Source organism: Polyodon spathula, chromosome 10, assembly GCF_017654505.1.
Source record: "Polyodon spathula isolate WHYD16114869_AA chromosome 10, ASM1765450v1, whole genome shotgun sequence".
In the NCBI taxonomy this organism is placed as follows: domain Eukaryota; kingdom Metazoa; phylum Chordata; class Actinopteri; order Acipenseriformes; family Polyodontidae; genus Polyodon; species Polyodon spathula.
In genome coordinates this window covers 10,974,944-11,002,928 of record NC_054543.1, presented here as the reverse complement: position 1 = coordinate 11,002,928, position 27,985 = coordinate 10,974,944, and the positions used below count along the sequence as shown (strand labels likewise).

The window sequence follows — 27,985 nt, the reverse complement described above, 5'->3', positions numbered from 1 at the left end:
CGCATCACTTGCATTCGCGGGTTCGATGCAAAAGAGAACGTCATCTCCGCGGAGTGACTACTTAATGCCACGGTAGGTGGGACTGAGGATGTCACTCCCCAGAGGGGCCTATTGGCAGCTTTGATATAAAATGCTCAGTAAATACCTGACTCTGGCAGGCATATCCCAAAAGTATGGTTGTTGGTCATCTTCGAATTAAAAGGGAACCGGGGTTACATCCATAACCTTTTGTTTTACCCATCATGTCAGCAAACACTACATTTATCACAAGACTGTTTTTTTAAAAACATAATAATATAGTCTCAGTATGTCACATATTGGAAAAACACGGCCCCTACAGTCAGCATGTAATGAGGCTTTTTATCAGTGAGGGCATGAAGCAAGAATTCCTTTTTGTAGATTTCTCTTCCTATTGAACCTATTGAAAAACCTTAGCCAAAGTTAAGCGGTCTTCAGCAGTAAGTTTTAGGAAGTGTAACAGTATTGAAATTCTGCAAAGACTGTGTGGACCCTATTGCCTATGGCACATGAAAATAGTAACTAGCTGAAATTATAAAACCAATACCAATATTATTGAAATGAATTACACCTTATCTAAAAGTTATTTATCAAAGTAAATAGTTTGCTTTCTAAAAAAAGGAATGTTAATAAAAAAACATACTCATGAGTTTTGGTGATTTAAATATAATTTGATAGCTATCGTTATGATAGTTGGCTTCCAGTGTGTCATGAATATCAAACTTTATTAAATTAATCAAAACAGATAAAAATAATGTAATGAATGCGTAAGAGCTTTAGGAATATGGCCCCTGATAGCAGTGTTTGGTCTTATCTGTTTTCTTTAATAAATAAAGGGATACAATTGAAACATTTAGAAAAAAAACATAAACATGTACTCCAACTGTTCTTCATAATTTAAACAAAATCATATGTGTCATTATACAAATAATATTTATTTAGTGGAGTAGCAGATATTCATCAAATGGTGGATAGGGTCCAGACGAAAGAAGCTACCTTGGAAACACAGTTATGGCTTAATGCAAATCTGTTAAAAGTCACATATCACATGGTTCTGTCTCAGCTATTCAATTGCAAAGCCTACATGTGTACATGTATGTAGCTCTACCCCAGAGGCTGAGTGTCACATGCCCTTAAATAAAATGCAGTTGGCCAAGAAAGTGTTAAGAATTTAGTGTTTCTGAAAATGCCATAGGAATAAGATTATTTGAGCATTGCCACCTTTAAAAACAAGAATCTTTATTTCCTTCCAACACCCCAAAACTTTGTTTAATTTCAGAACAGATATTAGATATGGAATAAGTAACATGATTAATCAATGCCATTACATGTCTATAAAAGTGAATATGGGTAAATGACTCGGTCATTATTTCAAAAAACCTTAGTAATTGTTACAATTAAACGAGCCCATTAGTTAACTCACATCCAAAGACTATAATGTTTCATAAAGACACAATATTATTTGAACCGTTTTTAAAACAATTATAAAAATGACATTTAACATATTAAGTGTGCGATGAAACTCAAGAGGATTTTGCCAAAGATTGACAGAAAATAGCTGTGGCTGCAGATCTCTTATAAACAAAACACTGTAGATTATCATGTATATAAACCTAGGGAATGGATTATGGTTTTACAATACTTACGCTAATAATAAACTTGGGACGTCCAATTAAGTAAAAGAACATTTTATGAGATACACAGAGAATGTAGTCTGCTTGAAGTGGACTGAACCACAAGTACGCTGTAATTGACCCCACATGTTTAACCCTTGTGTTGACAATATGGGAAGCAGTCTCTCTCTGGAACTTTGTCACTTTTTCTTTTGATCAAAATAAAAATAAACAACATCATAAAATGTAATTCATGTTAGTCAAATTATATTTATTTTGTGTGTGTGGGGGGTGGGGGGAGGGGGTGGCACAACATTGTGATTAATTAATATTTAAATATTGCAGATGTATTTATATTGCAGTGTTGTTGTTTTTTTTTGCCAAGATATTTTCATTTCACAATAAGCTTCCAGTGTAATAAACTTTGACTTTGACTTTCAAGAAGCTCATCATCAGTGTTGTTTGTGCATGCTCAGTGCAGCCTCAGGTGTGACCTTTGCCCTTCCATGAGCAGCAGGTTGAGCCAGGCAATCCATCATGGAGCTCATCCTGTCAGGCCAGGCACTTGGCTGCAGCTGTCTGTCACTCTGGTGGAAGGGGCCTGCTTAAAGGCAATCATGTCAATCTCGATGTGATTGCTCAGACCAAGAGAGAAGGATGGTCTTGACACAACTAGCAAAGTCAGCAGAAGGCACTAGAGGGCTGTATTTGGTTGTTTAAAATGTAGAGGTGATATGTGCTTTATCTTTTTTTCACAATTGAAGCAAAAATGGGCAGTTGGCGATCAGAGCTGCTCATCGCGAATGAATCGGTTGCCTTCTGAATGCTTTCCGTAGTAGACATACTGACATTTGGCAAATACACCTGAAAAATAAAAAAAAATACAATTAAAAAATATGACATATGATAAATATGGTGGAAGTAATAATTATGGCAACTGGTTCCAGTGGAGGAGGGGCTCTGTTAATTAAAACTGTATTTGATGTAAAAGATAGTATGGATATCTTGTAAGACAAATAACATACTGTAGTTGGTCTCTCATTTTAACATTTTTGTTTACTTTTTGTATAAAAACAGAAGAATCAGAGAACAAACTGCCTGAGCCAGTGAGAAAGCTCTATTAACACTACATTTGTAAAATGAAATAGTTTTCCACATTACAATAAAACAAAAAAGAAATATAACCAGATCAATATTCAAATGCATACTTTCAAAATGAGCGATGGCCAACATTTTAAAAGTGAAATACAAAGAACATTAAGCCAATGGCAGTCAGGATCTTCTAGGAGGTCAAAGAAAACCACCAAACAGGAAGACAGGACCACCTAGAAGATTATATTTGAATACGATTCCAGATCTGTCAAAAGACAGAATTGGTCCAAGTTATGGTCTAGGGCTGTTTTTTAATCCGAGAGTTAGAGATCTGGTCAAGATTACAAAGGGGAAAACACTGGACAGGAGTTTCAGTTACAGAGGGATACAGCAAGACTCTATATGCATTATCTAGAAAAGATGCAGATCTGACAGAGGTCACATAGCATCAACAAAAAACACATACCGAAAATCAAGGCAATAAAGACACTTTGTACCGTACTGTAAATTAGATATTTAAATCCAGATGCTGAAGGTACTATGTAAGGAAAGTGGTTCAGCTAGTTAGTGTACAGAACTTTTAAGAGTAAATATTGTAAGAAGACTTATAACAGTATATATATATATATATATATATATATATATATATATATATATCTATATATATATATATATATATAAATAGGATAATTAAATTATTATCTACCGCATGTATATAGATCTCCTTTGTTCTCTGATATGAAGTCATTTTCTATTAGTCTAGTAATTTAATGCAAATGCTCCCTGTGAAGAATGCTTTATGGGGAATATGTTCATGGGAGTAAATTCATTATGTGTTCAAATTCCCAATGGTAACAAGGCATGCAAAGATAAAAGTGAAAATGTTATTTAAACTTTGCAGTTTACAAAATAATAAAAAAAAAGTCAGACTGTATAAACAGTATTTATTAATTACTCATTATATACAAATAAATATATTATACATAACATCCTTAGTATATATATATATATTATATATATATATATATATATATATATATATATATATATATATATATATATATATATATATATATATATATATCGCTGTTTTGAGACATTGGTTTACGTCATATAACGGTAGATTTTAGACTATTGTTTTGGAAAACCTGTTGTAGTTATTTATTTTAACATTTCAACAAAATGACACTTCACCTTGAGGCCAATGCCAAAAAATGCAAATGTGGAACTGCAAGATTAAAATCCATTAGCATGCAAATCCGTGGTCTTTAAATGGTAGATGCATGCACACAAGCAACTGGCCTAGGGCAAGCAGACTCTACCAGTAGCTCTTGCTTTCATAAATGCAGTATAAATTATACAAACTAAACTACAAAACTCATGCAGTCAGCATAATTAATGATCAGATGCCAACTCAGTGACTAAGAAATGTTGATTTTTTTTTAGCCAATAATCTTGATTAGCTTTAAATTGATGTTAAAACTAGAGACAAAAATGCAAATATGTAGAAGCCAATTTTATTGTTTAACAACATGCAAATTCTACAACTTTGATTGCAGTATGTGTCAATTTTAGAATGAGAATCAAAAGGTCTAATAATTACAGCCATTTAAAGAATGAATAAGCAATGGCATAGAAAAAAATTCTAACACAGTGAAATGTTCTGTAACTCTTAATTCTCGTCTATCTTAGAAAGCATGTAAATAAAAACAGCCAACATATATTACATGTTTAATAGGGAGAAAAACTATTTTATTAAAACCAAAGCCAGAAAAGCTGGATCTAAGCTTGAATTGTCTAAGAATGCCTTGTAAAGAAAGCTTCATTGTTAGCATTGACAAAAGTCTTAATTGCTAGCTGTTCTGGTTTTTGAAGGGCTAGAAGCAAGACTGTTATGAAACATCCTAGTGAGAGAAAAGGGCCACTTGATGAATACAGGAGACTGCAGCTAGGTGTCAGCGCTTAGTAAATGAGGCAGGAACAAGTGGTATTAATATTGTCAATGATCTCTCGACAGGAAAACAGATACCGCATTCACAGTCAGTTTTAAATAGACATCAAGTGCATTAATGACAAAAAAGGGCAGACTTCAAACAAAGAGGCTGAGTGATGTGTTGCTGAGAGCAGCTCAGAGCTAGCACTAACGTGATCGGAAAAGACATTGTCAGGGCTAGAAGACAGGCCCAGAATTGTACATAGTGACAGAAAACAGAGATGAGGACAGAGATACTGGTGCCATATTAGTGCCAAGCATATTCTAACACTGTCTTCAGTGCTAACTCAACCTGACATCATCTTCTATAGCTTCAAAGTTTTCTCCCCTGCATCTGCAGCCAGTTTTCTCCCAAGATGTCATTACAAACTCAAGTCTTATAAAACAAGTTACTGGCAGGCCTGTTCTGTCAGGAAAGAATTGGGCACAGAGGCCTGGGGATAACCTCAGTCAATCTAAATTTGGACTTTGTAGTAGAAGAGCTCTCATTGTTCCTGATATCTCAGCTACTTGAGGTGATCCAAACACTGAAGTTTGAGGAGCTGTCACCCTGTATACAATCTCGAACAAAAAGATGCCCGTGTTACTGTGTGTTCTGCACAGACGTTGGACACTTTGGCAGTGGGAAATAAATTCCAGCTGCTGTTGCTCACCAGGGGATAAAGGTGCTCAGGCTGAAGTCAGCTGAACATTTCAAAATCCTGCAGTCAGAAATGGTTTAATTTGAAGAACATTTCGCCCCGCTGAGATTACCAACCAAGATATATAGCTATGATTCAATTGCCATGTCATCATCAAACAGGCCTTAAAGTACAGCTCAAAGGACTGTGCGCATATTTGCTCTCAACAGAAAAATGACTCACAGAGGAACATCTGTTAGATATATTAAACATAATTTATACACATCTGGACACACACACATATTGTACTGTATATGAGGCTGTAGAATTGACCAACATAAAAACTGTACAAAGGTTACTGTACATGTAAAGAGTCAAGAAATATCAGTGGTTCCGAAGATATAGCCTTCATTAGTTCAACATATCAGAGGTCAGAACTAAAATAAATGGTTACCTAGATGAAACCCTTAATTATTAAGGACTGACCATACCAAGTTTCATCACACCTGGACTAGCTTAACCTAAAATATGGCTACAGATGTAAGTGGGTTTTTTTTTTTTTTTTTTTTTTTTTAACTTAAAAATTCACCCTTCTGAAGGCCATTAAATAACATGTTAATGTCTTCAGGCACAAAAACCATGTCACATTAAATACTGAGAGGGGAAAACTGTATGAAGCCCTTTTGTGCTTTTATTATTATACCTATCAAATATTTATATTCATATCGTCACAAGATAGAACAACAACAGTTTCACAGTAACAAGAAGACAGTGGGTTTTCATTAGACCCTTAATTCCCCACCGGCATATGAGGCTTCTGAGTAAAAGAGTTTTCAGATTATATTTGAACATTGACTCTATTTAAGATAAAGTAATTGTGTTAGACCGAAAATAGCCAGGACAGGGGAGTAGGGATTTACATTTCATGGCAACTATCACCTACCAACAAGCACATCAGATCTCACCATGCTAGTTTCCAACTAGTCATTTGGGAGAGCAAGCTGGAAAACTGTAAGGAAAGTGATATGAATGCAAGGATGTGAAGTTTGCATCCCTGGCCAGAGGGACTGAGTGCATGTTCATTGTAAACTGGCAGTTTAGCTGATGTGTGATAAAGTGCAGCTTGCTGTAAATACACTCCAGGGCTCACAGCACAGCTGGAGATGAAAGTTGTAATTTGCAACAACAAAAAAAGAAAGGAAGAAAGAAAGAAAGTGCGTAGCTAGCTCTTTCTCGCATAATCTGTTACTGGAAAATTGAGAAGCTTGTCCAAGTCTGTGAGAACAAGCTGATGAGCCGGTACTTAATAATAATCCTTGTGTCAGGGTCGGAGTCATCAAGATCTTTTCAGGCCACAACGTATATTACTTTATACCAGCCCTGTCTGACATACATTTAAAGCCCTGCGCACATTAAAGAGCCATTAAGCTGACAGATTAAAAGTTATCTTGAAGCTAATGTTTCCATTATGTGTATGCTGGCAGTGGAACAATCAACACTTTATTCCTCAGATGTCATACCACCTTCTTTTTTTTTTTTAAGGAGTACATCTTACCTTCTTGAATGACAGTGACCTGTTCATCTTCAGCTGAAGCATGATTATATTGAAAAGTCTCTTAAACCTGCACTGACAACTATTCTGTTTGACTAGTGTAGTGCAGTGGTAAAAGGTACAAGAAAGGTCTTCTCTTACTAATTTTTTACTGTACATACTCCCTTTCATTTGAACACATGTATTAGTTATAGTTTTAATTACTGTCCTTCATGGTCTTTATATTTTAGATACATTATTAACCATCAGCATTTGATTATTTATAGGTACTTACATAAACTCCACCACCCGTTATTCGACAAGCTGGGGGCTAGCAAATTGGGTTAGGAAATCATTAGATCCTGTGTACCAATGGTGTTGTCATTTATATGGGTGCTAGTAAAATGTCCTCTCTACCAGTAAACATTTTCTGTCGTGTGAGGTCGGGATTTAATTAAAATCCTTGGATAATACATATTCAGTGGTCACATCTATTTTGCTGTACCAAAGTATCATGTCAATGTATATTAGGCTGGATTAATTAAGTCAATGTAATGTTTTCAACCTTTTTTTCTGTGTTCTTACAATATAATTCCATAATTCTTACCTACACTTATATTTACTATAGGTCTCAATGTGCAGTTTTGAAAGTTTAGAAAATGTCATAGCACACATGTACTTTGATGCAAACTTTGCATTGCAGTAACTGCTAAATGAATTGTAGCTATTACTAATACACACAACATTTAAAAGAGTTGAACAAACATGCAATATGTAGATAATATTTTTTCTGCATGGGATGTCCTTCACATTACTGATTAATTTCAGATGAAAATGGAAACCATAACATAATATATGTAATATGGAAAAACCATTAGGGATTACAGACCGTTCTGTCATAATTAGCAAACGGGTCCATAATCCTGACTAATTACCTAATTGATAAATACAGTATGTATCTTTTTATTCTGACACTGTTTCTTGCATTTATAGTATATCCTGTATTATTACATGTCTTATACCTTATTAGATGACATAAAGTTCAAGTACCCATAAATCACAAGGCTGATGCATAAAAAGCAGTTACATATCAGTGTGTGCTTCCTTGGACTTTTTAACAATAAGACTTAATATTCCCGGTCATTTATTTTATTTATTTTTTCCTGACTGCTGTGAGGACAGGGTTAAGACGCAGTCTGAACATTGAAAAATAGCTGCTGCAGGAGCTAGCGAGGCCTCCTGTTTAACTAGATCTTTCAGGAAAAAACAAATTAATCAACAGCAGGCTGAAGTGGGTTTAATGATTACATTCTGCATACAATCAGCTTTTCCCTTTCCAAGGGCCATCAATATGTCAAGGAAAGACATATCCGAAGGATGTATCTCTTAGCATCAAGGTTATCTATTCTCTGCAAGGCTCTGCTCCTTACTGGGCTGATACTTTACACTGCCTGTGTCTAACATTTTCATCAACTCTGCAATCAATCAAGGTAATAATGTTGTGCAAAAAAATCAATTAACAATGCAATTAAACTTCTCAAAGGACTGAAATAATACCTAAAGGGAAGATAGACTTGCTCTGCGCAGAACCCAAAGTGAAAGTGAATTATGAGATTAGGCAGATGCAGCCATCCAGCAGTGCTATTATTTTTTAAACAATATATCTTACCCAGTTTGTTTTTTCTGTCACCGGCAACACTATATGATATAGGTACTATTTACTTCTCAAACATGTATATACATTTATGGATTTTCCTCCACTAGAAACCTGAAAGGGAAACTAAACTTCTACAATGAAAGGCTTTATTTAAAATTATCATTTCCTCAGAAACTAAGAAGGTGCCCTTCCCCTGAACATAAATCTCAGCAACTCGACCCCCAAACGAGATGCACCTGAGAATCAAGAACAATGTCGTGACCAGTAAGGGTTGGGAGGCTGCCATCAAGCTATATTACCACATGTGATTCTGACAGTGAAATACACATCTGTGTGATTAAAAATGACGCATTTTAAAATAAAAAAGTAAGTTGCCAGTTCCAATGCAATTATAAACAGCCGTTATTATACCTCGATAGCAATTCATCATCAAAATCCCCATCTTGACTGCCTCATCTCCTCCCTCTTGCCCATCCTTTCTCTCTCTTAGTCGATTTCAACCTCCACCTACATTGCTCCCCCATTGCTTCTGCCCTTCTCCCTCCCCCCTTACTCAAACATTTGGTAATACCCTGGACCTTATCTTCCTCTCCAGTTCTAAGGCATCATCATCCACCATAACTGCACCTCGACCTCCCTCTGACCATTTTTTCCTGTCCCTCACCCTCTAACCTACCCCCTTGGACTCCTTCCACCCCCCACCCTCACTCCCTTATCTCCATATCTCAGACACTAGTTCCCTGATCTCCCTCTTTATGTTTCTTTCCCCATCTCTGATTTCTCCTCCTTTCACCTGGACTTAGCCTCTACCACTCTATTTACTGTGCTATCCTCTTCCCTCCAGTCCCCCCACATCCTTATTCTCCTTCATTTAGGCCTCCTCAACTATAGCTTACCCCTTCCTTTAAAAAGGATCGATGTTCCTTGTGTCAGGCTAAGGGACTCCGGAAGTCCTCCCCCTCACCTTTGAACCTACCAAAGCCTACCACTTCCTCCTCTTCAATTTTCACTTTGCTCTGGAGCTAGCCAAACACGACTACTTCCTAACCCTCATCACTGCTCTGGCTCGCCATCCTCATCAGCTCTTCTCAACCCTCAAAAAGTTACTCCACCCCTCTCCCTCATCCCAATCTCCATCCCTCCCAAACGTCACTGCTAGTGATCTGTCTCACTATTTCACCACCAAAATCAGTACTATTCACCTACACCTCCTGAATCTCCCCCAGACTAGCCCCTACCCCCAGCTTCCCATTTCACCTACACTTGCTCCTAATGCCCTCTTTACTGCTTTCCTCCCCACATCTTTACTTGAATTTTCCTCCATCATTTCCAAGGCCCACCCTACCTCTTCCCTCCTGGACCTTGTTCCTGCCTCCCTCATACCCCCACTCCTCCCTGTTATGCTCCCTTATCTAGTCTCCCTCTTTAACTCCTCTCTCCACTAATATCTGTCCTGCCATCTTCAAATCATCTACCATCATCCCTCTGTTAAAAAACCCTCTCTAAACCCTGCCTTCCCTGCTAATTACCACCTAATCTCTCTTCTCCCATTTTTATCTAAGCACCTTGAGCATCTAGTCCACTCGTGCCTATCACACTACATATCTGCCAATTCACTTTACTCCCGATTTAAATCTGGTTTCTGTCTCTCCCATTCCACTGAGACCGCCCTCCTCACTGTCCAGAATCATCTGACCAACTCCTCAATTCTCATTCCCTTAATCTTTCCTCTGCCTTTGACACAGTCAATTACCCTGTCCTTCTCTCCACTGTTTCTAACCTCTGCATCTCTGGCACACCTCTTGGCTGGCTGACTGTTAGTGTCCCCCAGGGCTCTGTCCTCTGACCCTTGCTATTCTCCCTGTACACCTCACCCCTTGAAGCTCTTATTTCCTCATTTAACTTCCCCATCACTTCTTTGGTGATGACACCCAGATTTTCTATTCATTCCCCTCCTTTACCCTGAACCCTACCTCCCGTATATCAGATTGCTTAGTTGTTATCCAATCTTGGATGGCGTGAAGATACCCCCTCATCAACCCATCAAAAACTGAAATCCTTTTCTTCCCCTACCCCCTTTTACCCCCACCCTGCCCTACCATCTCATTCCCTCCCTTGTCCCTCAGTCCATCCCTCTCTGCTCGTAACCTCGGTGTCAGCTTTGACGCCACCCTCTTCCTTTCTGACCATATCTAGGCTATAACACGTACCTTCAGTTTCCATCTATTCAACATCCACAAAATACGCCCCTCCATTTCCTTTTCTGCTACTAAACTCCTGGTCCACTCTCTTATTTTCACCCGCCTCGACTACTGTAACTCCCCCTTCTTGGGCCTCCCCTCTTACTCTTTTACACTATTACAACAAATTCAAAATGCCTCTGCCAGTATCATATTCAACCTCCCCTGCTCCTTCCATACCTTCCCTCTCCTCCTCCAGCTTCACTGCCTCCCTGACTATTATCGTTGCCTGTTCAAATTCCTTACCCTTGTGTATAAATCTCTCCAAGGTCTTGCCCCACCTTATTTGGCTGCACTGATCACCTACTATGTTCCCTCACATCCCTTAACCTCCCAATCCCTATTGGCCCTCTCTGTCCCACTCTCTCTCTGTGTCCAATCATATTTTTCCTTCTTACTCCCCTTCATTGGAACAGACTCCCACTTATCATAAAACACTCACCCACACTACGTAGTTTCTGCTCCTCCCTAGCCCATCCTACTACTACTCCTGGCCCCTGACCTCCTGACCCTTCTTGCCTGACCCTGACCTAGCCTCTGGCATCTGCTTTCATTTAAGCAACTAATCTGTATATCTCCCCACCCTAGCCCAATAAACTCACATTCTTTTTCACCCGTTTTTCTTGATTGTACCAGTTCAACTCTACAAATAATGTTGCTGACAAATTTAGGTTTCATATAATTGTATTATATTGTAATGTTAAATCTATTTTAAGGTCACTGTGTTGAACATTTTTTTGTAATTGACGCTTCGGTTTTATCACAAAATGGCGCCCCTTACTCCACAGCTGCGGTTGTTTTGTAGGGGAACTGGTTAAACTAGTACAAAATAAATGTCTAACCAAAACAAGCCTTTTTTATGTCACGAATCATAGATGGCACAATTATTTCAGTTAAAAGTCCAGTTCATCTCTTTTGCTTCAATGGATCAATGAATTGATGCATTGTTGAATGTCATACATTTTTGCCCAAAGGGACTGATAAAACTGTGCAAACCAGTGATGAGTTTTGACACCAAAACGTCTATCAGTAATTTATATTGAGTTAAGATGTTACTCCCATTACCACATGTTGTCTCAGAGGTGTGAAGAATGTCGAACCAAAGGAAACATTTATAAACAGTTATATTTATCCCCACAATGTCTCCATTTTTCTTTTGCATTTTACTCACACCAACATGTCAGCCATCCTTCACAAACCTCAAAGGAAAGTTGAATGTAGGGCTTATAAAGTCAAGCTGACATTTGTTCTCTTCCAATAAAAAATATTTAGTCCATTAAACATAAATACCTGTCATTATGATGCATGTACTTGTTACAAGCCGTCCGTTTGCCTCTGATGTTTATTACAACCAAACAACTGCAGTCCCTGCATGTTTTCAACTTTAGTGTATTGATTAAACTTTTAAATGGCTGCCATATAACCCAGGGACATCAGGAAGATTAATTGGCATCAATGTTCATCTGTAATTCATTAGCCATTTATACTCCACAACCACATGGGCTATCAAGAAAATGCAGGCCATTTTTCACTGTACCGAGGCTTGGGAACAGATTTTGAAATTTGTACTGCATACAAATAAGATATAAGGGACTTAAACTCACATCATGCTGCATATAACCTGCCAGTGCCTGTCTGTGTTCAGGGAATATCAAAAGAATTAAGGAATTTATATAAGTATTTTGATGCCTATGTATTTTCATCCAGGAATAAGAAAAACCCTGCCCTCTTTAGCATGTTTTCTTGTCGCCTCAGAATTATGGCAGTCACAGTGCTATCTTCAATTTACTCCTAGACCCAAAGTGTTAAGGAGACAATGAGTAAAAGGCACTTAACTTATGGCATTATGCAGTGCCACAAAATATAATAATTACACTTGCAAAGTAGGGATGCTAACGAAAAAGAGAATTTAATTTAATTCGTTGTATGGACCTAAATTCAGTACAAATCAGTGAGAGTTTTAACACGTTTTCCTGTTCTCTTCACAACCTTTCAGTGTCAACAGATTTTTTAAATATATGAAACCTTTATTAAAATGACAGTTATTTGGTAAGTTCAGAGAAGTGCTCAGTTTATATTCTTTCTTCTCTACTGTACACATTTCAATTCATCAATGCATATCTCTCTAATTTGGCCAGTGAAGTCTATACCGCAGTTGCCCTTAAGCGAGATTTCACTGCATCTGTGTAGAAGTACACGTTTTGTTTTCAAAATGTTGTGAATAAGTTTAAGTTTAAACCTTAGAATGTGATTACTAGTACAAGTGTAATGGCGTTATGGAGCAAATGGGAGCAATAACCATGCCGCCTTATAACCTGTTCCACAGTATAAAGATCTGCCTTATAAAGGGGGAGCACTGTATTTCAATTTCCCTTGTTTTCCTATAAAGCAGGCACACACTTGTCAATGATCTTGGTTCTGCTCCATCAGATAAATCAGTTGGGTTTTTGCCAACATGACGTCTACAGTAGTTGTACGTCTACTCTACTACAATATTTACTTTACAACAGTCATAAGTTCATTTCTTCATACAATTTGTCAGACTAGGATGGCTGTTATGGTGAGCTACTGGTTTTTCTCAAGAACGTTATCCTCCTCACGGATGAAGAGAATAAAGAAAAGAAAACCTTAGGACATTGCCAAAATCAGTCCCCACACTAAGAGCAGACATGTCAGGTGGCAGACCACCTCTCCCACAAGTAGTGTAGAATGGGGGTGTATGTGAGTGAGAAATGTAAAATGGCAAATTGGGAGAGCTAGCTTTTGAGTTAATGTAGATAATCAGTTTGTACAGATTTGATCTGGATCTAAAGCTTCCTTGTGCTCAGAGGACTTGGTTCAAAAGCTGTAACTATAAATTCCACAATTTTCCCCTATACCTTGGGAAATAATCAATTTTCTTCAGATAAAGCTGTTAATGGTAAGGTGTATTGGTCTACTAAATTAAATAATTTAAATAAGTAAATATAATTTTTTGAATGGTTCGAACAAGCATAATGTATGGAATGCAGACGTGTCAAATTATTTTACATTTAAGCTTTAAAAAGAAATGTGTGACTGATTAAAAAAGGTTTAGCAAACTGCATGTGACAGGCATGGAAACTAGTACATGTGTGCTAAGATTTTTGGGGGCAGACTTCTTCTGGCAGACTTTCACTGGCGTTAAGGATGAGGACACCATTAATTCATTCTTGGTTTGATTTAAAAAAAAAAAAAATCTATTTAGTGTGTCCAAGTATTATTTTACCTACGATTTTCTCCCAATTTGGAATGCCCAATCGCTTTTCCCCTCACCGCAGCAATTCCCCAGCTTCCTTTTTCACCCAGGAACTCAAGAGTGGATGTCAGCAAGCTACCAACCTCTGGAGGACAAAGGCCAGCCCTGCAAGTGTCCGCCTTTGAGCTCACACCTGGCTAGTAGGGTTTGCTGTAGCACAATGAGAAGAAACAGTCCCTGCTGGGTTTGCCTCCCTAACCTACGGAAGCACCAGACGAAACACAATGCTTCCTTTGGAGACCCTATTGAAGACTGTCCTACTTTGCACTGCCAGGACACAAACTTGCACTGTGTGACTCACTTTGCGCACCACGTGGCTGAAACATTAGGTAAAAATGTTAAATATTATTATTCCAAATTTGTTTTCCGGTTTTACTTTTTCAGTTTCAATAGGCTTAGTTCGGAATATTACACACAGGTTGGATTTTATAAAATATTTTTTACAGTGGCTCTGCTCTGGGCAGACCAGATTCTCTTTTCAGTATCATTTATCACAGCTTAAGCCTGTCTGGATTATACTGGCTGTGACCTGGATACCCTACATGCTACATTGCAATAAAGTAGTAATAACAGTAAAGTTATACAAAAACAATTTGCTGTCAATTTACGGAAGAAATACCCATTCACCGTTTTGTCCTTAGGGAAATCATGTAATAATTTTTACATAAAGAAATGTTAAACAATGCAGCTTATCTCTCTAGGTTCACATTATTAGATATGTATCACTCTGACAAGTGCACACTACACTGTTACATTTTTAAAGCTAAAAAATTGTGCATTGGAAAAAATGGTGATTAAAATACTATTTATTGCTGAGACCCATACTCTTTCTTCATAACTCACTCACTGAGTAGAATTTGGGTTATGAAGTAGAGTAGACTGCTTGAAAAATGAAGATATTGCTAACTAAAAAAAAAAAAAAAACTGTTGCTAATTAAAAATTAAAAAAAAAAGAAAATTCTCACCTGAGAGAATCAAGAGCTTTAAATCTCTATTTCACATAATACAGATTTAGGATCTCAGAGCTAGAATTTTGTTTAATTTTTTTTTTTTTTTTTGTCCTACCCTAGTTTAAAAATAAATAGCAAGAATAAGTAGCAGGGTTCTGAAACATATAACGTTATACTTCCCCACATGCTACTGCAACTGTTTAAATAACATACCTGCATTTCTAATTTTCATTGTTAACATCCTTTTTTACACTTATAACCTTAAAGCAGGGTTCTTCAATAGGCAGCCTGCAGGACAAATTCGGCCTGCGAGAGCCTTTCTTTTGGCCAGTCAAGCGTCAGCTGTCCTTCATTACAAAAGCTGAAATTGCTGATAAGCAAGATTATAAGGGCGCCGCTATCTACAGGGTATTTGCTTCTCCTAAAAAGCGTTCTTTTTGGAACCCCAATACGGGAACAAATTAGCTGATTGGCCAAGCTTTAATTTTGATGAGCTATCATTTTGGCATGCGTCACAAATCTCCACCCATTTGCTTAGTTTTAGTGCCTCATTGGTTGAGCAATGGAGAAGGCAAGTGATGTGTGGGATTAACATAAAAAACAACAATAAGTGATGCTTCAGATTTGGCAAGCTAATCTGAATCGGAGGCTACAGTGCTTCACTTTCCAGACACTGGCCAAACTAGCAAGGGAAATGTTACGTATAGTGAGGGATGTTTTGTTTTGTTGTGATCCTACTTTCTGTTATAAGAAAGTAATACATGAAAACCAAAATGGTGGGTTTTTTTTGTACAACGCCCCACTTTTCCACATGTTCATTTAAGTTCAATTTGACAGTTTTCACTTGCACACACAGCTTAACAAAAAAGTAAGCCCCAGTAATGCTATTACTTTATGAAAATGTGTCATTTGCCACTTTGTTTATTGCGAAGAAACTAGAAATGGTAGGGATTAAAAAATAAATGAAAAAGAAATAAAGCGATGTCTGCTTAGGTACTGTTTCTGCCTGAAATACACACATGAAAAGTGTATCATTTTAAGTTTGACATCCTCTGCTTTATGGTTAATTCAGTGGAGCAAAGTAAAGCCTTCACAACCTATTCTGGATTACTACAGTTTTACATATTATTTTAGGATAAATATGTAAATATGGATATGCACTTAAGTTTATTTTCAAATGTGTTTACAGACATGCCATGTATTTAATTTACAAACTTTTTATTTACATTTAAACACATTGCAGCTAGAAGATGCATATTAAAGATACCTGCTACACTTTTAACCAGGCGTTTAATAAGATGCTTATACAACATAAGTGCTTTTGCTAGTTAACTAGAATGTGGGCAATAATCCTTACACTATCAGTGCACTAGAGCGGCCATTTTGAAAAGATCTTTGAAACATACTTTAAAGTTCAAGATGTTAACAACAAAAATAAAAATGACAGGTATGTCATTTAAACAGTTCTAGCAACACATGGGGACGTGCAACGCTAAGATAGTTAATAAGAATAAAAAGGTGAGTAAATGTAGAGTATTACCATCACTAAAGACAATACAAATCAAGTGGAATAAAGTCCGTAAAACAGCAGGTTTTGATCAATAATAGACCCCAATGTGTTTGCAATTAGGAAATATATGCGTTATTATTGACATATCTGTAGCAATACATTAGAATATATGTGATTGAGCCTTTAGTGATATGCATTTTCTCCAATAACTCTAAGAAGGGAAAATGCAGTATATAGAAAAGGGGATTGTAAATAGATAAGCTGTCATGGAGGAATTTTTGAAATGCACGCCAAGAAAAAGAGCACTCATCTGATAAAAATATAGACAGGAAGGATGCCAAAAACTAGGAGAGGAAATTTGGAGATTTGATGAGGTGACTGCTGCCATAGTTATCTATTTTGTGAGGAGCTAGAAGTCAGATTTGAACTCAAAACTATGTCTGATCAATAGTGAGCATTTTCCCCTGTGAAAAAAGGGGACCCTGGTATATATATATAATATATTATCTATATATATTATATATATATACTTATATATCTATATCATGTTTTAGTAAAATTTTAGCAGATAAAATAACATGGTGTATGGTGGGGGAATTTAAATTTAGTTCCAGTCACAAATGATAGATATACTAGACACAGTGGAATGATATACAAAATATAAAATTATTTTCATAAATATATATTGAACAAAATAAGTATTTATATATAAAATAGAGCATATAAAACAATATAAAATGTGGCTTCACCCTTTGCTATGTGCATCCTGTGGACAACAAATTATGAGGAATGTTTCTTCACTCATCAAGTTTAGCATCATTAATAGGCTTCTGAAGCTTATATCTTTCAGATACCTAATTTATTGATTTCAGTTGGGATACTGACCAAGTCCAATGAGAAGAAAGTATCTTTTCACAATTGTTACTGTATGCACAGTATCATTCTGTAATGGATGATAACTGCTGCCCGTGCAGATTCATAGTTTGATCTTCTGCACCTGTAATGTATTTACATTTATTTATTTTATTATATTTTTAGCAAACATACATACAGCAAGCATTTGTTAAGCACTGATCCATAAGAACAGTAGTTTTGTCAGCTGGTCACTAGTTGACCAAAATTTTATGGTATTATATCTCTGGAAGATGACAGCATTCACTAATGAAAGGGCTTAAAATTGTTATGTAGCAATAAAAGACTATCACTCTTGGAAGTATAACTTCTTTGAGATAAAGTAGATGAAAAGGAAATTGAATTCTAGAACACATACATTTTGACTGAAGTGAGAGATCACAGTGAGAAGCTAATTTAAGGAAGATTACATTAATTTCAGTGACATTTATTCTATTTAGTAGGGGACAGGACATACAGTAGCTCTGGTGCCTTGAGATAAGGGGATAGTAATGTAAGGCTGGGCAAACTAACAGTATATGGAGGCTTAATCCTATTTGGTACAACGTCTTAGGAAACTATCATAAGAGATTTACAGTGTAGCTGACAACTATTATTTAATAAAATGGATTCTGAAATATTTTTATTTAGGGTGATAAATTTAATTGACTGCTGAATCAAGCCTGTCCTTCATACACACACACACAAACACACACATTATTACAATATTACTAATCAATTGAGTGCATCTATTTAAGATACGCATCATTTAATGTGACATTAATATGCATTATGTGTACTTGTGGAAAAATAAAACTGTGTTATAAAGCACTAATACATGTGGTGGTAGGATATCACATCCTGTACCTAGAGTTCATTATGAACATTGGGGGGGGGGGGGGGGGGGGGGGGAGATTAAGATTAAGGTAATATTTAAATCTTGCAATCCATTAATTTTAGATATGGTTTAATATTAAGTGAATCCTGCCCAAGGTCTCAGAAACATGTGACTTATGAGTTAATCATTTGCATAAATTAAACCTTAAATTACCAATACACAATTAAACCATAACCAAATACACTGCTCTGCTTCTTTATTAGAACACACTCCCAACTCACTTGCTGAGCAGATGAGGCAACTCGGGTTCTTCACTGAAATATCTGTTAATTGTGCAACACGTTTCAAAAGCTTTTGTCCCATAATGTGATAACCTAAACTGTACTATTCATCTGGGTCAACTGCATTTACTACCTGACTGAGTGGGTGGAGAAACGATGAGTCCATGCCAGTTACACAGCAATACACCACAGCTCTGCAATAAGGTCTAGGAGTGATCTAGTCTTAGAAGTCTTTCAAACTTGACACTCCTGGTCTTTATTGGGGAATTATGCCAACAAGGCGAGTCATAACACTTGATTGACATCCACTGACATGTGAACACTCAGCTGACCAGATCCAAAAAGTACACTGAATGTAAATGCATGTGTCTAGATACACAGAAGCACCTTCTTTTACCTGCATGTTACTGCTTTAAAAATGTCACCCCGTGTTTCTAGCATAAGGGAATCAGCAACATCAAGCAAATACTGATGTGCCCCTTTGTGTTCTTTTACCTTTAACTTGAAAAAAGTCAATAGAGCAATTATAACCAGGAGTATTATGCAATCTGACAAATGAATCAATAAACCACTCAGCATTCCGCATATCAATGAGGTATTGTAAGTCACCTCAGTGATAGAATGTAATTATTAAATACAGCACCGTCAGGAATCATTAACACTAGACAGGTTCATGTGATCTATTTTAAAACCTCCCACTACGGATATATAGGGATCATTCCTGAGCCCATGATAATATTTTAGTAGGTTGTTTGCCATTCAATTTTTCAAAACAGTGTACTGATCAGTGTTTGATGAAAACACTGTCACAAAGGATAGTATCAAACCTTGAAAATACATACTGTATTAAAGGTTTCATTTTATCAAAAATATATAGTACTTAGGAATAACTATCAGGTGGTGCTTCTAACAGATTGAAATGTATAGCAGGTATAGTTGCTATAGTAAGAGAAACACAATGTTAAAAACCTAGTCGCCAGCACCTAATATGTGTCATTGCTGTGAATTGTGGTCAGTTCAACAGTCATTTAGGCTTTTCAGTGAAAATGATGTCTTGACCTTTTACTTCACAGAAAAAAAATACTTCTGAGGTGTCCCAATTCTTATATTAGTTAAGTAATATAAAAAAGGGTATTGAGTCCCTACAAAATAATAATGCTTTCTAACATACATCTGCCAGGTCAAGTCTAACAAACCACACTTAGGCAGCTGTCTTCAAGACTGGCGTCAATTACTGTATACCCACTGCCCTTAACGCTTTCACAAATACACAGCTTGACAGCCATAAAGCGACAGATATCAATACTAATCTGCCAAGCCTGCCTCTAACTATACCCTCAGACAAGCCAACCTGCACCTGCCTGACCGCAGGATGCACGGCTGGTTCCTACCCCACAGAAACCACTAACAACACTTATTAGCTGCTTCCTAGCTTGATAAGTGGTCTGTGCTATTTTCTTGTTCCCATTATTATATTCATTTTGTTATGGTTCCTGAAGCCTGATACCTCGGCACCTGAGGGTACTGCATCTGCAACCAAACGATGATTCAACACGACACTGACAGAAAACAGGGAGAAGGGATGGAAATAAAAGAACAAGGGATCAAAACAGCCATGGTTGGCTTGCTGCACGGGGTGTGCCTATCAACACCAATAACAGTTAGCTGGGAACCCGGTGTCACAATGATAGAGGAGTCAGATCACTCAGATGAATGCTTTATTTGACTGGAAGATATCAACCTTCTCGCTTAATCCAAAAGGACATGCTAAAATATACTTAACCATCAGCTCTTGTTTTTTGCCTAACTCTTCGGCTTTAAATTCACACTGATAGTCGTTCTTTTGTCCCAATGGGTTGTCTGAGGGACAATTAGCTAAAAGACTTCCCCCACACACGCTTCATAAAATTATCATAATGCTCTACTCTACATTTGCACAAAAGTTAATTTGAAGACTTGCAAGACTGCTTTTCTATTTGTTCTGATAACTAATATTTTGTATCTGTATCACATGTTTTTATTTTTATTTTTTTTATAATGGCAGAAGTAGACATTTAAATTAAATAAACTAATGCCATCACCCTAGTTAAATATAAACATATGACCATCATATTACAGTATATTATCATGAAGTTATTGTATAATAAAAACATCTCAACATTACATGGAATTAATATGTTACAGACCTAATTATAGACTTGCACATTTTTTTTTCTTCTTAAATTTAAGCCTAGGCGTAAAATCCCTGTAAGAGAGTTTACTCAGTTATAACCTCATATGCCTCTATTAATATCCTTTATTTGCCATAATAAGCAATATTACATACAAATGGCAGTAGGTGAGTAACAGAGCAGAATACACAATGTCCCAGAACTAAAATTAATAACATTTTGTCATTCAATTGAATTGCCATTCTAAAATAAGTAACATTATTTTCACATCCCAGTATAGATTTATACTTTATATAGACTACATACTATTTACAGTATATACTTACACATAAAAATATTAACTGTACGCATAATATGCTGTCCAGCAGTTACAAAATACACCCATATGTTTTATTTTCCCGAATATGTTATGGCTTTTGTGAATGAGTGCTTCCAGCCGCCTTTCCAAATACACAAAAACATTTTAGCATTTTATTTGGTCAACATTTCTAAGGGAACTCATTATAAATAATAGTATCATTATATAGTACAGTACAATTTTAAACACCATTAAAATAAATGATTGTGTCATCCCTATAAAGAATGCTGTTATAGCTATTCATTCTCAAGAGCCTAATTTTGGAAATTTGGTGAAGACTTCCTTTCTTCCTAATGGATTGGTTTACTTTGTCTCAGCTTTTTATTAATTCAAATTAATAAGAAATGTCCCTTCTTCATCCATTTTGGGAGGTCTGAAAAGCTGATTAACAGTGAAATGTTCCCCATGAAACACAACCCTTCATCCCTGTCATCATCTGACCATCCTCTGCTGTGTGCACTTCTCTGACAGGTATAATAATAACGGTCATACATCACTGCCCTGAAAGTCCAATCATCTAAATCTTCACTTGCCACAGCCTCTGAGACTCAATTACTTTATTGACATCCAATCTTCATAAAGGGAGAAATATTGTGCATGTAAGGTCACTTGGTTATGAAGACATATTATCATATTATCTGCATGAGGGTTGTAGGGCTAAGACCTGACAAAGCTAATTATAATTGTACATGATACAGAGCTCAGAGCACATTATATGCTTGGCTGCATGACTTAGTCGCAGCTGAGATATGGAGGTAGAGCTATGAAATTTAAAATTATACGTGGACTAGGTGCAATTCTAGAACATGGTAGTGAAGATGAAATGTAATAGGACTGTCAGCAGCACTGTACACATGATATCCATTTCAATTTAAGTGTTAAACATACAATCCTACCTACTTTTCTCCTACATAGTCTGCTGCTTCAAAAAAGATAAGTCCGACCAAAAAAAAAAAAAAAAAAAAAAATTGTATTTTTAAACTTCACCAGATATTCCTCATTCTTTGCGCAGTGACTTGAATAGTGCCACTGCCCAAATGTCACAGTTAGTTAGAGATTCTGTGAGGGCAGCCTGTGGCAGTTTTTCTCTTTTCCCAAGGTTATCTTTACATGGTTGAGTCCCAGCTTTGCAGATTTTTAATTTACTTTTCTATTTGACCTTCCATATACACTGTCATACAAAGGTATTTTAGTTTTTATGCCTAAGATGGGCTTAAAAGTAGATGTCTTATTTAACCAGATTTTTTTTTTTCCCCAGTTACGATAATTTGCATGTTTAGAACTTTAGGTTTCAAGAAAAACAAATTCAGGCACTGATGCCTAAAGTGGCCATGGGCCATGCTGGTAGTACAAGGATTTGGTCTTGTGCAAAGACATGCTTTGTTACTAAACCTTATTTATTTCTGTGCAAAATCATTATATGGAGGAACATCTGTGTCTTTCATTTTTATTACATTTTTGGTATCTTATCCTGCATAATTCCCCTGAATCCTAGTATATTACCACCTCAGGCAATGCCTGATGGGAAAGTCAATGGCTGGAGGAAGTATCATTTTTGTGAATTCCCAAAGGGTCAGCAGTTAGCTTAAGCTTAATGGTGTCAAGTTAATTTGTTGCATCCCTAGGAGGCAATCCTTTGGCTAACAGTATTCCATCCAATACATCAAAATATTTTTTGTATGGTTTTCAATTATTATTTTTTTTTTTAATCAGGTATGAATGGACAAGACTTTTTTTAGACTTTAAAGGCATTTTAAAATATATTACTACATAACATTAACCCTTTTCACTATATATTTCTTGACTTTTTAATGTTCTGCATTGTTGAACGATTAATGACATTTCCTTTTATTAAATGTGCTAGTTTATTAAAGTCATCCTTCTTCCCCGTGGAACTGTTAATGTTTTCACACTCCGGAATATATCCTGGAAATCTACACCGGACTAAAACTGTGTACATAACATATTCAATCAAAAGGTGTACACCTTTGCGTGGCACCAAATGAGTTGCTAATACGATGTGTTTTTGAGAATTATTTGTCCAAGAACCACACAGAATTGGTAACATATACATTGCATTGTCTTCACTGATGTGTAGTCTGCTTGCAAACATACAAATATAGCATGGATACTGCTGTAGTATTTATAAAGATTTATATTATTCTTTGGTATGATTAATAGGTAATACAGTATCATGTACTGTAAACATTTTAGAAGGGATGTAGTAGGTTAGTTAATATAGGGCATTTTAAAATATATTTTTACTGTATCCATAAAATAGAGTTAATTAAAGACTGGTGTAAACTCTCTGAAAAAATAGCCCTAAATACCTAAAGGGTATCAATCAGAGTTCTAATGAATATTATTTTAAAATACAGGCTACCCATCATATTTTTCTGACACCCTTCTCATATAAACCAAACAAATCTAACAATAATGACAAGGCCACCTCCTACAATTACTGTTTTGTGAAGCAGATTTCGTTCACAGCGCAAAGATCAACCATCAAATTCAATTAGATTGAACGTGCTTCCACTGAATATGGGAAAGTCATTTGCTAAGATGAAATCAGCTCTTTAAAACTGACCCCTGTAATTCATTCTAAACCACTAAATCATCTTGCAGCGACAAGACATGTCAAATCCGATCAGCTAATCAAATTCTGACATTGAAATGAGTTGTCCAGTTATGTTAAAATGATGGGATAAAGTGTTTATTCTGTTTAAAACTCATACATTTAATTCAACATTTCATCACAACAAATCAAAAGAGATGACATTTATACTACAGCAATTACACTACAGGGACTTTTGAGATAATTTTGAATCATTATATATATATATATATATATATATATATATATATATATATATATATATATATATATATATATATATATATATAGTTTTTATTAAAGTAGAAATAATAACAATATTTCATTAGTATTAATACAGAACCCACCATGTACTTACTGTGTTTTAAATCACGAGATAGCTCTTTGTTTAATAACTGTAGGATTTGCTAAATCCTTTAAACATCACAGGATTAATCCAGCCCAATGCTGATTCAAAATGGTGAATCTCTCTAAAAATTATTTAACTGGCACCAATAGATTGATCCTGAAGGAAGACTTGTTATGCGAAGTACAACATGTTAGATATTCAACTTACATGGCCATTGAAACAAAGTGTAAATCATTTTCTCAAGCAGAAATCGTTCTACAGATACTATGTTTAATGACAGAAAGTTCACATTTTTTACATGTACATTTGAAACATTAAAACTAATTTTCACGAGAATCTCAACTCAAAATATGTTAGACCAATTTGGTACAACTGGCAGAAATCAACAGATTCACTGTAGGACATATTCACTGAATTCACGAACGTGTATTACAAATGTAACTGGATTCATTAATGAAACTGTGTGTCTTGAGAAACAGGGCAACTGCTATTTCCAAACCAGCGGATCAAAAGTCTAAGCTTCAAAGAACCGTTGAGTATAATTCCAGTTGCATTTTCCTTTCATGGAACTAAATTAATTAATTACATTCACATATAATTGAACTATTAATTATTTAGTTTGCACATGTTGAGTGGGAAATAACTTTTAGTGAAACTTGATGAAGTAGCTAAGTAATCTACCTCATATTGTTGTATGAAGAATTTCTTTAAAAGTAAACTTACCATATACTTAATCTAAATACCATTAATAAGCTTAATGTGATATATTCTCAGATTGTCTGCATTATCTCAGGTGTACTTTGTGCTTGGATGTGGGCGTGTGTGTGTGTGTGTGTGTGTGTGTGTGTTAGCGACTGACTAGCTACATCACAGCCTGCTTGCTGCTGGCTGCTGCTGATGTGTGAGGAGACAGGTGGTGTCATATTTCAATTGCCTGCTAGTCATGCATGAATGTAGTGAGAGGTTTGTGAATTATGTTTGTGCTTAGAGACTAAGACATTTACTTTCTGACCTTTCTGATTTCTGTTTATTATTTGTGTACTTAATAAAATACTACTACTAAACATTCCTTTTGTCTGCGCGTGAATGTGTGTTCATAGCAAATCCTCGCTCTTTGTAACACGTCAATTACATATTATTAAGAGAACTAATCAACCCAGAAAAACATAAAATTATCAATTACTGAATTGTTCCTACAGTACAAAAATACTTCATCAGTTCCCTTTCAATTTGAAGATGACCAACAACTACTTTTGGGATATGCCTACCACAGGTCAGGTATTTACTGAGCATATTATGTCAGAGCTGCCAATAGGCTCTTCCGGGGAGTGACAACTCGGTCCCATGACGTCCTTGGTCCCACCTACTGAGGGAATAAGTAGTCACTCAGCAGAGATCACATTCTCTTTTGCTCCTCACAATCAGGTAGGTAAGGTAGGTATACTAACCTCTCCAGTTGCGTGATTGAGTTTGTGTGAAAGTGCTCTCACTACAAGTTTTCTGGTGGTTCCCTTGCAATTTATTGCTGAAAGTCAGCTTGCCCCTTCCCCAGAATAAGAAACTCAGCTTCTGAAGTTATAAAAGCTGCGCAACTGTGCTCCATTTAAAAAAAAAAAAAAAAAACCCTCTCTTTTCAACAGCCTACATCACCTAATGACTGTAGTCTGCTTTTCTTAACCCTACAGCTCTGTTGTATTGTGTGTATTTTTCCTTTGTTTTTTGCAGCTAAAAAAATTAAATAAAAAGAGATAAAAGATAGACACGTATTCCTCCACCGGGTCTCGGCTCTGCCAAGCCCGCTGTTGAGTCAACTCCACTGGCCGCCTCCAGCACCTGCAGAGTAAGCCGTAGCAAGCAACAAGGAGGAACAGAATGTGACTTCAATCGAGGCATCCTGGGATGGTGACTCCTTCCCACAAGAAGAGACAGAAGTCCAAGAATTGACCCAGGAGATGGGCCCCAGCTCTGAGGTTACCTCACAGACTGGTACTACCCCTCCCTCAAGCTCAGTTCTGGCGTGTACGGAGCAAGCCTCGAAGTTCCTCCAGATTTCCTGGAAGGCAGCGTCTCTCTGTTTTCAGAATGCCGCAGGCTTCAAACCCCTTGCCCTTCCCGGTGTTTCTGGAAGGCACGGGGATGCTGGTCTAGCGAAATTCCCGAAATTCTTGAGGGAGAGGAGGTTCCAAATGCTCACACATCACCACATCCTCCTCCCTAATGCTTCCCTAATGCCATGCTTCTGGCTGCATTTGTTTCTATCATATTCTGTGAAGACGTTCATATTTTCATGCTTCAGAGTCAATATGTTAAACTGAACATTTTCATGTCCTCGATCGTCATATTTTAATGGCATTCACCGTATAGCTTTCCAAACATTCTTGAGAGTTCAGGATGCTCCTCAGTAATAAACAAAGTAAAGAAATGTACTTTAAACATAATAGTACTTCCAGCTGAGAATCAAAAGACACAAAGGCACACTATTCCCACACGATAAGAGCTTTCATGCAAGATTCACAAAAAAAAAAAAAAAATAGTGCTTTAGTTCCTAAACTTAGTTCCCATCAAGCCAATGGGACCCTTATAGGCTGCTGTATACAGGGTTGGTATCTGTTCACCAACTTTGCTTACTTTAAGCTACTTGGAACCACTAATGGATTCTCTCTCTCTTTGCCAGCCAACAGTTGCAATTGTTGCATGTCACAAATGTATGTCACAGGTCTCTTTAGCAGTGCTTTAAATCATTAATGAATAATCCAACTGTTATCCCTAAATCTCATCCTTTCTAGTTAAGCAAATCTCAACCAGTCAGGTGTTCCTGTGTATTGGCTTAGGGATATGATGACTTTTTACTTTAGGGTTGCTGGTTTAATTTATGGGTTGAGGTGTGTGAAATAAAGGTATAATATACTGTCATAGGTATAATTCCTAGTGGCTATTGACCATGTAGTCACAACACAAAAATCAAAAGAAGAAACCAAAGACTTACAGGTAGTGAGACATGTTATATTTATAATGTAAAATAAAAAAAACACAAACATATGGTAATGGTTCCTAACTACCTTCATTACACAATTAAAGTCAGGAGACAGATATTTATAACAGCATCAACTATGCATTAAAATAATATGCAAATATGCATGCTCAATTTTTGAAATACAACTGCTTGAAAGTGTCCCCCCATTGTCTGAAAAGGTAAACATTAAATAACATCAGTACCTATTCAAAAAGTGGTCTCTTAAAAGACAAATTGGGGTGCATTCAATTGATCTAAATCAAGTTAACTAGATTTAGTTACAATATATATATATATATATATATATATATATATATATATATATATATATATATATATATATATATACACACACACACACACACACACAACTCTGGAAAAAATTAAGAGACCACTGCAAAATTATCAGTTTCTCTGGTTTTACTATTTATAGGCATGTGTTTGGGTAAAATGAACATTTTTGTTTTATTTTATAAACTACTGACAACATTTCTCCCAAATTCCAAATAAAAATATTGTCATTTAGAGCATTTATTTGCAGAAAATAACAACTGGTCAAAATAACAAAAAATAAATGCAGTGTTGTCAGACCTCGAATAATGCAAAGAAAATAAGTTCATATTCATTTTTAAACAACACAATACTAATGTTTTAACTTAGGAAGAGTTCAGAAATCAATATTTGCTGGAATAACACTGATTTTCAAGCACAGCTTTCATGCGTCTTGGCTTGCTCTCCACCAGTCTTTCACATTGATTTTGAGTGACTTTATGCCACTCCTGGAGCAAAAATTCAAGCAGCTCGGCTTTGTTTGATGGCTTGTGACCATCCGTCTTACTCCTGATCACATTCCAAAGGTTTTCAATGGGGTTCAGGTGTGGAGATTGGGCTGGCCATGACAGGGTCTTGATCTGGTGGTCCTCCATCCACACCTTGATTGATCTGGCTGTGTGGCATGGAGCATTGTCC

General features: G+C 36.4%; 1 protein-coding gene across 1 annotated transcript in view; it reads right to left on the bottom strand.

Moving 5' to 3' along the window:
* Window positions 1-1,940: 1,940 nt before the first annotated feature.
* The window catches only part of LOC121321823 (leucine-rich melanocyte differentiation-associated protein-like), a 326,479-nt gene continuing 300,434 nt past the window's right edge, over window positions 1,941-27,985 (bottom strand). The window contains exon 7 of the mRNA XM_041261056.1: window positions 1,941-2,495. Coding sequence (XP_041116990.1) covers window positions 2,416-2,495 — 80 coding nt within the window. The 3' untranslated portion in view covers window positions 1,941-2,415. The remainder of the gene's footprint in view (window positions 2,496-27,985) is intronic.